Source organism: Hyla sarda, chromosome 2 (assembly GCF_029499605.1).
Source record: "Hyla sarda isolate aHylSar1 chromosome 2, aHylSar1.hap1, whole genome shotgun sequence".
NCBI classification, from domain to species: domain Eukaryota; kingdom Metazoa; phylum Chordata; class Amphibia; order Anura; family Hylidae; genus Hyla; species Hyla sarda.
In genome coordinates, this window is record NC_079190.1 from 86824859 (window position 1) to 86839890 (window position 15032).

Genomic DNA, 15032 nt, shown 5'->3' on the forward strand with positions numbered 1-15032 from the left:
GAAAAGAGACCATCTGGCCTACCGGAGGTTCAGGCACTGTGCGGACTGAAGAGATAAAAGATTTTTATGGTCCTTGTAGATACTGACAGGGTAAGTTGATCCTTCCAATAACAAATGCCAATCTTCTAAGGCAAGCTTAATGGCCAAGAGTTCCCGATCTCCCATAGAATAGTTTCTCTCAGCAGGCGAGAGTGTCTTAGAAAAGAAGCCACAAGTCACCATTTTACCTCTGGAGGATTTTTGAGTTAAGTTGGCGCTGGCTCCTACTGAAGAGGCATCTACTTCAAGAAAGAACGGCTTTTCTGGGTCGGGTCTAGACAGAACAAGCGCAGAAGCGAAGGCAGATTTCTAATGGATAAAAGACTCTTCTGCTTCTCGGGACCAGGATTTGGGATTACTGTTTTTTCTTGGTGAGAGCCACAATCGGAGCAATCAAGGAGGAGAAATGTGGAATGAACTGTTTATAATAATTGGCAAATCCAAGAAAACATTGTATGGCCCGTAGGCCAGAAGGTCGTGGCCAATTGAGTACCAAAGACAACTTTACTGGATCCATCTGGAGGCCTTGGCTTGAGACAAAGTTACCCGGGAACGGAAGACTTGTCTTCTCAAAGAGGCATTTCTCGAGTTTGGGATAAAGATGATTATTCCACAGGCGACGTAAGACCTGGTGCACATGAATGCGATGCACCTCCAAGTTGGGAGAGAAGATAAAGAGGTCATCAAAATAGACCATGGCACAAGTGTAAAGAAGGTCCCGAAAGATGTCACTAACAAATTCTTGGAAGACAGCCAGGGTGTTACAGAGTCCAAATGGCATCACTAAGTACTCAAAGTGCCCATCACATGTATTAAAAGCCATCTTCCATTCATCTCCTTCTCAAATCCTGATTCAATTATATGCTCCTTACAGATCCAATTTAGTGAAGACCTTGGTGCCCCGCAGATGGTCGAAGAGCTCAGAAATGAGAAGTAAAGGATACCGATTCTTGATGGCAATCTTATTGAGACTACGGTAGTCAATGCAAGGATGAAGAGAGCCGTCCTTCTTCTCCATGAAAAAGAAACCAGCTCCGGCAGAAGAGTAGGATTTCTGGATAAAACCCTTCTGGAGATTCTCCTTAACCCCTTAAGGACACAGGGCATGCCTGTATGTTGTGAGTCCTCTCCCTTTCTATAACGTGGGTGCCACGCGCTATTAACCCTTTAGACGCGGCGTTCAAAGTTGATCACCTCATCTAAAGTGAAAGTAAACTACCTCCAGCTAGCCCAGTCGGCTGTTCGGGACCGCCGCGGCGAAATCGCTGTGTCCCAAACAGCTTGCAGGACATCAGGAGGATCCCTACCTTCCTCCTGCGTGTCTGATCGCCGAATGACTGCTCAGTGCCTGAGATCCAGTCAAGCAGCAAAATCTTTGATCAATGTTATCCTATGGGATAGAAATGATCAATGTAAAATATCAGTGTGTGCAGTGTTATAGCCTCCTATGGGAGCTATAAGATTGCAAAAAAAAGTGAAAAAAAAAAAGTTAATAAAAGTAAAAATCACCCCCCTTCTTTTCCCATAAAAAAAACAAAACTGTGGAAATAAAAATGAACATATGTGGTATCGCCGCGTGCGGAAGTGCCAGAATTATTAAAATATATCGTTAATTAAACCGCATGGTCAGTGGCGTAAAAAAAATTCCAAAGTCCAAGATAGCATATTTTTGGTCAGTTTTTATATAATGAAAAAATGAATAAAAAGCAATCAAAAAGTCCAATCAATACAAAAATGGTACCGCTAAAAACTTCAGATCACCACGCAAAAAATGAGCCCTCATACCACCCCGTATTCGGAAAAATAAAAAAAGTTATTGGAGTCAGAAGATGACAATTTTAAACATATACATTCTTCTGCATGTAGTTATGATTTTTTCTAGAATAAATAGGGTATCATTTTAGTTGTATAGACCTACAGAATAAAGAGAAGGTGTCATTTTTACGAAAAAATTTACTGCGTAGAAATGGAAGCCCCCAAAAGTAACAAATGGTGTCGTAGAATTTTGGGTAAAATTACTGATGTCACTACAAAGTAGAATTGGTGGCGCAAAAAATAAGCAATCATAAGGGTTTAATATACTGAGACATGGCTTTCGTTTCAGGCACAGACAGGGGGTAGATTCTTCCCCGGGGAGGTGTAGTACCAGGCAGAAGCTCAATAGGACAATCATAGGGTCGATTTGGAGGAAGACTTTTGGCCTGTTTCTCGCAAAACACATCAGCAAAGTCCTGATAAGGACCGGCAGAGAAGAAGGTGAAGCAAGAGAGCACTTCAATTGCGATGCCAACAGGCAGAGATTTTAAGGTTCAAACTTTCACCGTTGATGGAGGAGATGTATAGGGGTTTCCTGAGCCTTGTCACCGGAAGATGATGCTTGTGGACCAGGGTGCATTGATGAAATTTCCTGCCGAACCAGAGTCCAAGAAAGCAGGGGCATTAAATGAAGTCCTGGAAGAGGTGAAGATTTGGACCGGCATAAACAAACGAGGAGAGGAGATATTCTCACCTAGGGATGCCTAGGTGCTTGCATTTCCCGGACGAGAAGGACAGAAAGTACAATCTTTGAGGAAATGTTCTGGATTGGCACAATAGAGGCAAAGATTTTCCTCACATCGTCGAGACCTCTCATGCTGTGACAGGTGAGCTCGGTCCACTTGCATAGCTTCTTCAGCAGGAGGTAAGGCAGGTGACAGAGTAGTCCGCTGGAACACCGGTGCCAGTCGAGCGAAATGACGAGTACGAGCAGGTTCACGCTCGAGACGAATTTCCTCTTGCCTCTCGGCGAAGTGCACATCAATACGAGGGGACAGGAGAATGAGTTCACTCAAGGTAGGAGGAGGATCCCGTGCAGCCAAAACGTCTTTGACTCTGCCGGAAAGGCCTTTTTTGAAGGTGGCACAAAGGGCTGCATTATTCCAGTCAAGTTCAGAAGCAGGGGTGCGAAATTTGACCGCATACTCACCTACAGAAGAATCGGCGGAGGTTCAGAAGCGCAGTTTCTGCAGAGGAAGACCGAGCAGGCTCTTCAAAGACGCTGTGGAATTCTGAGAGGAAAGCTTGCAGGTTGGTAGTCACTGGGTCGCTTCTGTCCCAGAGAGGTGTGGACCAGGCCGGAACCTTAGCAAAGAGCAGACTAACCACGAAGGCCACCTTGGCACGTTCTGTCAGGAACTGATCGGCCATATGTTCGACATGCATGGAGCACTGGGTCACGAATCCCCTGCACAATTTAGGATCCCCTTCATACTTTGTCAGCAGGGATAAATGAAGTTTGGGACTGACGGATGCTGCAGACACCGGTGGAACCACTAGAGCAGGTTGCGGCTGTTGCTGCTCCTGCTGTAGTTGCTGCTGCTGGACCGTGAGGAGCTGATGCATCATCACGGACAGTTGATTAAACTACTGCACCTGTGTAATTTGCTGGGACTGCTGGGCCACAATAGAAGTGAGGTCAGAAGCATCCGGCAGAGGCACCGCAGCGGGATCCATGGCCGGATCTTACTGTTACAGCTGTGGTGAGGGGGATCCACTGACCTGTGAGGATGATGGCGTGGGCCGTACTAGGGAGTGAAGTCTAAGGTGCCGCTGGTTTTCACCAGAGCCCGCCGCAAAGCAGGATGGACTTGCTGCGGCAGGCGGAACCCAGGTCGCTACCCCTGATACGACTCGTCCCAGGCAGCCGAGGTATAACGTGGCACAGGAAGGATGAGGCACAGACGAAGTCAGGACAGGCAGGAGGTCTGGGCTGGTGGCAATGATGCAAGGTTAGGTCACATAGCAAGAGGTCAGAAGGCAGGCGGCACAGGAGCAAGGTCAGGATATGTAGCAAGGGGTCAGGTTTATGGCAAGGCAAGACACAAGTAAATGCTTTCTCTTAGGCAATAAAGGTACACAGATCTGGCAAGGATTAAAGGAAGTGCGGGGTTATATAGGGTCAAAAGAGACTAGCACCAATCAATGGTGCACTGGCCCTTTAAATCTTAAAGAGCTGGTGCGTGCGTGCCCTAGGAGGCGGGGACGCGTGCACCTGCAGACACAGAGCGGAGGAAACAGAACGCCAAGGAGGTGAGGAGAGACCCTGCATGCGTTCGTATTGCGGGATGCGAACTGCAGTTGTGCCGGCAGCAGAGACAGGGATGTGCTTGCTATCAGCAAGTCTGACCACATCGCTGACTGTAAAACCTGGAAATAATTGCACGCCAGCCCCACAACACAGTGTCATTGTGCCAGCCAATGGCTGCCACACACAGTCGTAACTTTTTACAAAGCTACATATGCTACACATATTAATGAATAAATATTCATTTATATGTGTAGCATAACACATTTAAAGACCCAATCACAGTCCACAGATTTAAAAACTAAAATGGTGCAGTATTCCATTATAGTGAAAAATGGTGGAAATGCTTGAAAAAGGTTCTATTGGGAAAGGGAAGCATTGCACGTAAAAATCCTGTATACTGAGACTGATATTACAAGTATACAAGGAGGAATATTATCACCATACATATACCATCATACTGTTACTGACCAAATCCTGTATACTGACAGCAATATTACTAATAATACCAGTATAAAAGGAGGAATAGTATCACCCTTCTATTACCATCATGCTGATACTGACCAAATCCTGAATACTAAGACCAATAATACCAATAATTCCAGTATACATGGGGGAAATATTATTACCATACATATAACCATCATACTGTTACAGAGAAAAAACATTATACTGAGACCAATATTACCAATAATTCCAGTATACATAGAGGAAATATTATTACCATACATATAACCATCATACTGACTAAATCTGTATACTGACAGCAATATTACTAATAATACCAGTATACAAGGAGGAATAGTATCACCATATATATCTTACCATCATACTATTACTGACCAAATCCTGTATTCTGAGACCAATATAACCAATAATACCAGTAGACAAGGGGCAAATAATGATAGTGCTTACAGTTTCATCCAGTGAATCACAGGTGACTTCTTTTCCTAATGAATCACAGGTGACATCTTTGAGTGGTTCACTTTCACTTTTCTTCACCATCTGTCCTGGGCATCATGAAGATTCTTCCTGGCCAAGACTTGTCTCCACAGAACCTGCCAGACAAACATTTTAGTCTCATCACTTCACCGCCATACTCACCTCAATACACACTTCCCATCAATACTGCCTTATATACACTGCTCAAAAAAATAAAGGGATCACATCCTATATCTGAATGAATGAACTAATCGTATGAAATACTTTCGTCTTTACATAGTTGAATGTGCTGACAACAAAATCACACAAAAATTATCAATGGAAATCAAATTTATCAACCCATGGAGGTCTGTATATGGAGTCACACTCAAAATCAAAATGGAAAACTACACTACAGGCTGGTCCAACTTTGATGCAAAATCCTTAAAACAAGTCAAAATTAGGCTCAGTAGTGTCTGTGGCCTCCACGTGCCCGTATGACCTCCATACAATGCCTGGGCATGCTCCTGATGAGTTGGCGGATGGTCTCCTGAGGGATGTCCTCCCAGACCCGGACTAAAGCATCTGCCAACTCCTGGACAGTCTGTGGTGCAACGTAGCGTTGGTGGATGGAGCGAGACATGTCCCAAATGTGCTCAATCAGATTCAGGTCTAGGGAACGAGCGGGCGAGTCCATAGCATCAATGCCTTCCTCTTGCAGGAACTGCTGACACATTCCAGCAACATGTGGTCTAGCATTGTCTTGCAACCGCACCAGCTCATGGTCTCACAAAGGGGTCTGAGAATCTCATTTCGGTATCTAATGGCAGTCAGGCTCCCCAAAGAAATGCCACCCCACACCATTACTGACCCACCGCCAAACTGGTCATGCTGGAGGATGTTGCAGACAGCAGAACATTCTCCACGGCATCTCCAGGCTCTGTCACATGTGCTCAGTGTGAACCTACTTTCATCTGTGAAGAGCAGATGGCGCCAGTGACGAATTTTCCAAACTTGGTGTTCTCATGCAAATTCCGAATGTCCTGCACAGTGTTGGGCTGTAAGCACAACCCCCACCTGTGGATGTCGGGCCTTCATACCACCCTCATGGAGTGGAGTGGACACATTCACATTTGTGGTCTGCTGAAGGTCATTTTGCAGGGCTCTGGCAGTGCTCCTCCTGCTCCTCTTTGCACAAAGGCAGAGGTACCGGTCCTACTGCTGGCTTGTTGCCCTCCTATGGCCTCCTCCATATCTCCTGGTGTACTGGCCTGGTAGCACCTCTCTACTCTGGACACTAGGCTGACAGACACAGCAAGCCTTCTTGCCACAGCTCGCATTGATGTGCCATCCTAGATGAGCTGCACTACCTGGGCCACTTGTGTGGGTTGTAGTCTCCGTCTCATGCTACCACTAGAGTGAAAGCACCGCCAGTATTCAAAAGGGACCAAAACATCAGCCAGGAAGCATAGGAACTGAGAAGGGGTCTGTGGTCACCACCTAAAGAACCACTCCTTTACTGGGGTGTCTTGCTAATTGCTTCAATTTCCATCTGCACAACAGCATGAGAAAGTGATTGTCAGTGTTGCTTCCTGAGTGGACAGTGTGATTTCACAGAAGTGTGATTAACTTGGAGTTACATTGTGTTGTTTAAGTGTTCCCTTTATTTTTTGAGCAGTGTAGTAATTGTGCCCCCATATAGAACTTAAGCCTTCACTTTGCCCCATATAGCTGTTAGGCCCCCTCTATTCCCGCATGTGGCAGTCAGGCCCTATCTGTGTCCACATATGGCAGTTAGGCCCCCCCTATGGCTGTCAGGCCCCCTCTGTTCTCCATAGAGTAAAGCCCCCTTGGGTTCCCCATATTAGCTCCCTCCTTCCATATTAGCTAGGTTGATCTCCCCACCATTATATTAGGAATGTAAGTAGGCTCCCCCCTTATATTAGCTGGGTAGGTAAGCATGCTGCTCCCCCTCACTATTAGCCAGGTGGATCCCCATTACATTAGGTAGGTAAGTTAGCAGGCTTCTCCTTCCCTTCCCTCCCTCCATGTAAGTTAGAAAAATGGTAGGCAGGTAGGAGGCAGGCAGCACTCCCCCCCTTTACAGTAGACTCCCCCCTTCGGAGTTAGCAGGTAGGTCCCCCCTTTAGAGTGGGTAAACAGGCAGGCAGGTAGGCTCCCCCCTCTCTAGAGTAGGTAGGAAAGCAGACAGGTAGACCCCCTTTAGAGTAAGTAGGCAAACAGACAAGTAAGTCCCCCCCCCCCCCCCTTTAGAGTAGATAAGCAGGCAGGTAGGCTTCTCCACTCCCTTCCCTTTTGCGGCAATGTTTGTTAAAACCAAAAAAATCTAACATACAACAACTTACCTTTCCACCGCGCCCATGCAGAGCATTTCTGTGCGGCACAGTAACGTTTCCATCCTTGTCTCCCAGCAGGTAATGGGGTGAGCGGCAGGGCTTGGAGCTTATAGTTCTCAGCTTTGCTGCTCTGTGGCCGCTGCTACAAGGTCCTGATACTAATGTCAGGACTTTTTGTGCTAGTGTGGGTGGGTGGGCGGCCGGCCCGCTGCTGGCCCACAACTGTGAGGCTGCGTCCAGTGGCCAGGCACGGCCAGCCACTGCTGACCCACAGGGAGGCAGGTCTACCGGCTATTTTCCTGGTATCCCAGTAGGCCAGTCCGGCCCTGTGCTTTGATGTTTGATTACATTTTGCTGTAGTGTCCTTGTTTGGCGTTACATGATTAAAGACAGCAAACTGGTAGAAGCGCGTCGGCTATACCAGAGATGTGAATTTCAAGATGTTACTTAAAGCTTGAATGTTATGAAGTTTGGAGCTGGAAGTATATCCATATTTTTGTGGTACACGTTTAGGTTTGCTATACGAATAAAACAGATAAGTACATTATATGGTGCGGCTAAGCTGGTTACTGTAGCTTAGCTTCCATTAAAGTTAATGCAGTAACCCAGAATGGCCACTATATATTGTACAGATCTGTTTTATTCCTGTGCTGTTTCTTATGTATTCTGGGTCAAAGCTCGAGCAGACAATCACTGCACTATTCTAGAAAGCAAAACTAAATGTGTACCACCTGAGAGGAGACCAAAGTGACTAGTTTGACCTTTGTCAGGTTATGTCAGGGGTTTATGGACATGTTTGCCGTGTAGTCTTGGAGCCTTCCCAATGCACACAGCAAATGATTACTGAAAATACAATGTGAAAAAGCTTTATCTAGGCTTGAACTCTGGATTCTCAATCATACTTTGCAGCCTTATCTGCTCTACTAGGAGTTTGTGTATGCACAAACTTCGAAGTAGACTGATTAGTAAACCAAAAATTCCTTTATTTGCCTTGTCAGATTTGTTTCGAGGTTTCTTACCTCTTTTTCAATGACCACAGCAGTTATTACATTAGAACCTAACATCACTAAAGTCCTTGCAGCAAAACATTCTTTTATGGATTTCTTTTGGGGAAGCTTTTGTATAAATGGTAAATATTTTTTATTAGTTTCACTAGCGGACTTAACGCTGTGATCACATGATCAGTTGCTTTGTCAAATGTAATTATTAGATATTAATAATGTATTTTAATTATGTGTTTTATAAAGTGTGTGTGATTTTTTACTTTTTTTTACTTTATTCTCTTTATTTTATTCATTATTTAGGTACTACCCTCTCCGATCTGTCTATTAGTACAGATACTAAAGCTCCCAGCATGGAACAGTCTGTTCCATGCTGAGAGTAGTAGTAGTACCTAAATAATGTATAAAATAAAGAGTATAAAGTCAAAAAAAGGAAAAAACACACACACTTTATAAAACACATAATTAAAATTCATTGTTAATAAAAAGTTTCACAAAATTTATTAAAAAGATATTATTTTTTACAATTACATGCCCCCTTTATCCTTTTATAATATTGCTGGCTATATTTTTTGTCTCTGCCTGCTCACATTAATTAGTCCCTGATTAAAAATTTATAAAAATTTTGTTCTAAAAAATAAAAAAAATTTCCCTACAGTTTTTTCCATCCCTACTGTATCTTTATATATATATATATATATATATATATATATATATGTGTGTGTATTTTTTTTTATGTTGACCTATGAAATTGAATAAAAAATGCTTACTCCATTCCTCCATCCCACCCACATGGTGTTTTTCTTGGCGTAGACTTCTATGGGAGAGAAACGCCACGATTTCTGTGAAAAAACGCCATAGTCCCAACATGCTGCGATTTTGAAACACTGCCAAGGAGCAGGAAAACGCCAACGAGGAGTGAAAAAATGCCAAAAGGATAAAAAAAACGCCAAACTGAAAAAAGCTAAGTGGAAAAGGCATTTTGCTGTTCCCTATTGACTTGCAGCTAACATCTGGCCGTAGCGTTTTTTCACAAAAAATCCCTGCCTGTCAGGGATAAACTAACAGTTATTTGACCCTTGCAATAAAATGTCAATCAGTATTACCATCATCTATTTATCAGTGTTTGAAAATGCTTTTCTTTTAGCCACACAAAACCTCGGAAAATTTGATGTCACATACTAAGCCTAGGGTGTCAAACAGTGTATACACAAACCATCAGAAGGCACCTGCATGATAATGGGCTATCAGCCAGACATTCAGCTACACTAACCGCACGCCACCGCTCTCAAAAGAGCAGAGCAAGAGGGCAATAGAAGGTTGCAATGGAGGGCTATCCTTTTCAGTGATGAGTCAAAATGCATTGATAGCCAGAAATTGGTCTCGAGACTACGTGGGTAATGCCATGAAGAGGCCTTTATGAGGGAATGCCACACAATTTCTACTCCCCAGGATTATAGTGTAATGTAGGGTAGCCAGACCCCTCTATTCTTCATTCCAGGTACACTAAAAGCTTGTGATTTGGTCGTGAAACCATCATACAGTAATTTCTCCAAATTGTCCCAGAATCCTTTTTTCAATACGACAATGCCAGACTGCATGTTGATCATGTTACTTTGAGCAGTCTGCATGGCCTTAATATGCTACTATGGCTTGCAGCATCTCTGGACTTGTCAACCATCGAGCACATCTGGGATGTTGTTGTTTGGCAATTGCAAAGCGAACTGAATCTTGATAATTTGCATGTCTATGTGGATCCAGCAACATTCCTCAGTCAACCTTATGGATAGCATGCCAAGGCATGTAAGTGTGTGTATTATTTTGTTTTAATTTTTCATTTGCATATCATTTACATGTCTAACGACCCTGTGATTTCCATCATTCCACAACCTTTCCTTTTCGGTGTTGCAATTTCAATGTTGAGAAGTGTTTTAGTGCTAAGGGCATGGTAGGATGCTCTCCTTTGAGAATAGGAAGCTTTACCAAAACTTGCTTTGTATTACAGTGTAAAATTTTTAGCAGACAACAAAACCTCACATCCTAACTTAATAAATACTATTATCAGCATCGGTTGTATAAGGTCACTCACTTTTCATAAAAAACTCTGCTCCATAACTTTCCTTGACTTCTTCTGATGCTTGTTCCCATGTCCGTTTAATGCTTTCCTTTTGTAACTGTGGATTTGTAAGTTCAGTTTTAAAAAAGCCAGGTTCAATGATAGTAACCTTTACTCCAAATGGAAGCATTTCACGGCTGAAAAACAAGAGTAATTTGAATATAGATAATGGCTACACATGGATTAGTCTTAGATCATTAGAATCAAAAACGTTTTATATGTTGGGCATCTTGGCAAAACATTAACCTTTCTAATTTACTTCATAAAAAAGTGTTCTCTCCTTTTTCTAGAAATCATGGCTTATAAAAAAAAAAAAAAGACCACTAGGGGTCCCCATACCATCCAGAACATAATCCTGTCTGGCTGCAGCATCATCTCTCTCCTAGCTGAAGCACAGTCCGGGACAAAGTCCAGTTAGTAAGGGTGGGACAAGCACCCTTTTTTGCTCACTCCTGTCCTGTCTATCAGACTCCTGTCTGAAAACAGAGAGGAGAGAGTTACAGAGCAGCCTGTGGTGATTGAATGAAGAGATCCAGCACTGCACAGCAAACTCATGGAGGAAGTGAATGCATGGGGAGTGACGGCGGGCTCAGTGCTGCCTCGGACACACCTCTTCTTGAGCAGTGGATATCAGAATGAGTGAGCAGCAGAACTGAGGGAGTCAAATATAGAAGCTAGACACTTAAAAAAGCCTTTAAAGGGCTAAATGACAGGTGCAGCAGCAATAGGGGAGGAAGGGGGGGGGGTCGCTATTATTAAGGTTTATTGATAAACCGAAATGCTTAATCTTTTAATGGACAAATGAAAGACTTCATTTTTTTAATGGGAGCTGGAACCACCATTTTCTTTCCATTATGAGCAAAATGACAGATGAAGCACCAATGGGCAAGGAGGGTGAGGTGGGGTGGCATCTAGTACTATGGCAGCCCAAAGCCCTTAATAGTTCTCTGTGCCTGCTATAGTAGACCTTAGGCAGGCTTTGTTAGCACAGCACAGATTAAACTGATCCATACAATGCTGACTCACTGCCAATGCTAAAGGGGAGGTGGACAGAGGATGTGTTCTGGCCCAGGGCACTTTAAGGCCTTAGGAACACCTTCTTGACACTTGGAGGTATATATGTGCATGCTATATGGTAATGATCCAGGGCCTATAATGGGTATAACATTTTATAAAGATCTCTACGCTTCCTTCCCAACTTTTTGCATGATAATTTGTTGGAACCACCAATCCAGAAAGACACATCGTATTGACAGTTTTGCTTTCATTTGGTTTAACATGCAAATGTTTTCATTCACAAGAGACATAAAAATAGTTCTTAAAAGAAGATACACACCGAAGACTGTCTGAAAAGGATTCTATTCCATGCTTTGATATGCAATATCCTCCACCACAAATACTTAGTCTTCCAGCCACACTGCTGACATTCACAATACGGCCTTGTGCTTTCCGTATCATCGGCAACATATTAATTGTCACATCAATTACTCCCAGTAGATTTACTTTCAGAATCTTCACAAAATCATCTGTAGTGAGCCATTCATTTATCCCTCCTGGGATACCAATGCCGGCATTGTTCACCAGACCCCAAAGGCCTGGAAAAGAAACAACCCAGAGAATGTGGTCACCATGAAGTTAGATTTCTGCATAGACAGGTCCATTTCTTACATCAGTTCTATCAGGAAACAAAAAATATGACATTAACCCCTTAAGGACTGGGGTTTTTTCCGTTTTTGCATTTTCGTTTTTTGCTCCTTGCCTTTAAAAAATCATAACTCTTTCAATTTTGCACCTAAAAATCCATATGATGGCTTATTTTTTGCGCCACCAATTCTACTTTGTAATGACGTCAGTCATTGTGCCCAAAAATCTACGGTGAAACGGAAAAAAAAATCATTGTGAGACAAAATTTAAAAAAAACTGCCGTTTTGTACCTTTTGGGGGCTTTCGTTTCTACGTAGTAAATTTTTCGGTAAAAATGACACCTGATATTTATTCTGTAGGTCCATACAGTTAAAATGATACCCTACTTATATAGGTTTGATTTTGTCGTACTACTGGAAAAAATCATAACTTCATGCAGGAAAATTAATACGTTTAAAATTATCATTTCTGACCCCTATAACTTTTTTATTTTTCCGTCTATGGGGCGGTATGGGGGCTCATTTTTTGCGCCGTGATATGAAGTTTTTAACTGTACCATTTTTGCATTGATAGAACTTATTGATCGCTTTTTATTCATTTTTTCATGATCTAAAAAGTGACCAAAAATGCACTATTTTGGATTTTTGAATTTTTTTGCGCGCACGCCATTGACCGTGCGGTTTAATTAACGATATATTTTTATAATTCGGACATTTCCAAACGCGGCGATACCATATATATTTATTTTTATTTTTATTTACACTGTGTTTTTTTATGGGAAAAGGGGGGTGATTCAAACTTTTAATAGGGAAGGGGTTAAATGATATTTATTCACTTTTCCCCCCCTTTTTTTGCAGTGTTATAGGTCCCATAGGGACCTATAACACTGCACACACTGATCTTTCACATTGATCACTGCTTTCTCATAAGAAACCAGTGATCGATGATTCTGCCGCTTGACTGCTCATGCCTGGATCTCCGGCACTGAGCAGTCATTCGGCAATCGGACAGCGAGGAGGCAGGTAGGGACCCTCCTGCTGTCCTGTAAGCTGTTCGGGATGCCGCGATTTCGCCGCGGCTATCCCGAACAGCCCACTGAGCTAACCGGCATGGTTTCAGTTTCACTTTAGGGTTAATAGGGTGAATAGCGCGCAGCACAGCGATCAATGCCGCGCGCTATTAGCCACGGGTACCGGCTGTTGTTAGAGGCCGGGCCCGACCCGGCCGCGGCCCCGCGTTATAGATCGGGAGCGGACACATGAGGTTCCAGTACATCATGTGTCCTTAAGGGGTTAAAGGGGTACTCCCGTGGAAAACTTTTTTATCAACTGGTGCCAGAAAGTTAAACAGATTTGTGAATTACTTCTATCAAAAATTCTTAATCCTTCCAGTACTTATGTTAAGGATGAATATGATGATTTTGATTGAATGAATATACATGTATACTCTTGCTAATGCTGCAGAAAAACATTATTATCCTTATCAGTTATATCAGCTTGCTATTTGCTTGTAACCAAAATGGAACCTGCTCTCTGGGTCAATGCCCAAGAAGCAAGAAAGAAGATTTTCAGTGTCCAAAAATGAGAAATACAATGTAACTGAAAAATATGCAGCTGGTGGAAAATAAAGGACATCTCGAGAATCTTCTTCATAAACAGGAAGCCTGCATCATATAGCTACACATGACTATGATTAATATATGCTTACATGAGCATATACACTTAAACAACCAATCAAATAATAACTGTTATGATATGTAAAGAAGGTATAACTAGTGGATAACTAGTGGATATTGACGATCCTGAAATGCAGTGATTAAATACGATACTGTATTGCAATAAGGTGTTCCCCAAGTACAATGCATACAGGCAGCTGAAAAAAAAACAGGTGAAGGTTACCTTCAATGTATGCGTCCTTGACATATATTCCCGGTCCAGATCGATGGCGGTTGTTTCAGCCGGGATTCAGCTATGTTGCTTTGTAATTTGTATTCCGTGCTGGTGCTCCGGGTGTGTGTAGAAGTCTTTGTGCAGCCGCAGGGAGATCTGCCCCGGCCGGCGGCCTCTCCACCTGCGTGCTACAAAGTGAAAGGAGTAAAAGTCCTGTACTTACAAGTGACGTCACTAAGGTAAAACAAATGGGCCAAAAAGGATAGCTCCAACGGTGTTTCGGAGAATGATGTTCTCCTTCCTCAGGGATACCCTGGCCCTCTGGGATTAGGCTATTTATACCTTTCACTATAATGCTCCCCCATGGACCAGATTAAGTAATAATGATAATTTTGTATGCATATATGTTGTTGCTGATCCTCTTGCAAGAAAACAAAGTACCTAGCATATAGTATCCTCTAGTATCATCACCCTACAGTCTATGTGGAAAAATACATCTGAAAAAACGCATATAAAAAAAAACATATTTCCAAGATGTTTTGCTATTCCTTTCATTTTTGCAGGTTTGATATATAGCATACTCATGATTCCAAAAAGGCAAACAGTTCAAAATCAACATAGAGACCAATGGGGACTAAGGTATTAAGATACAAAAATCCAACTGCATTCCGCTTTGGATAATTGGGAGATATAGTTCCCTCCTCTCCAATATGGGTGTATGTGTTCAATACCATAAAAGTGGGACCATTGAAAGGAGGCATTATGTTTCTCCACATAATGTTTTGAGAGGGGGTGTCCTTCATATTTTCTCCCAATATTATATAAATGCTCGCTGATGTGTTTTGACAAGAGTCTTTTTGTTCGTCCTATATAAGTTTTTCCACATGGGCAGTCTATTCCATAATTGACTCCCTTAGTTTTACAGTTAATATGGGAACTGATTTTTTTCTCAAAAGTGCCATCTTTATTGTTAATGAGTGTTTTTGAGGTAGTGATTCCAGT

At 42.7% G+C, this 15032-nt stretch overlaps 1 protein-coding gene across 1 annotated transcript in view; it reads right to left on the minus strand.

The window, feature by feature from the left end:
* The window catches only part of LOC130358746 (retinol dehydrogenase 7-like), a 75823-nt gene that overhangs the window by 12845 nt on the left and 47946 nt on the right, over positions 1-15032 (minus strand). Inside the window, exons 2-3 of the mRNA XM_056562471.1 lie at positions 11834-12092; positions 10471-10634 (exon numbers count right to left, since the gene is read on the minus strand). Of these exons, the coding sequence (XP_056418446.1) occupies positions 10471-10634; positions 11834-12092 (423 nt within the window). The remainder of the gene's footprint in view (positions 1-10470; positions 10635-11833; positions 12093-15032) is intronic.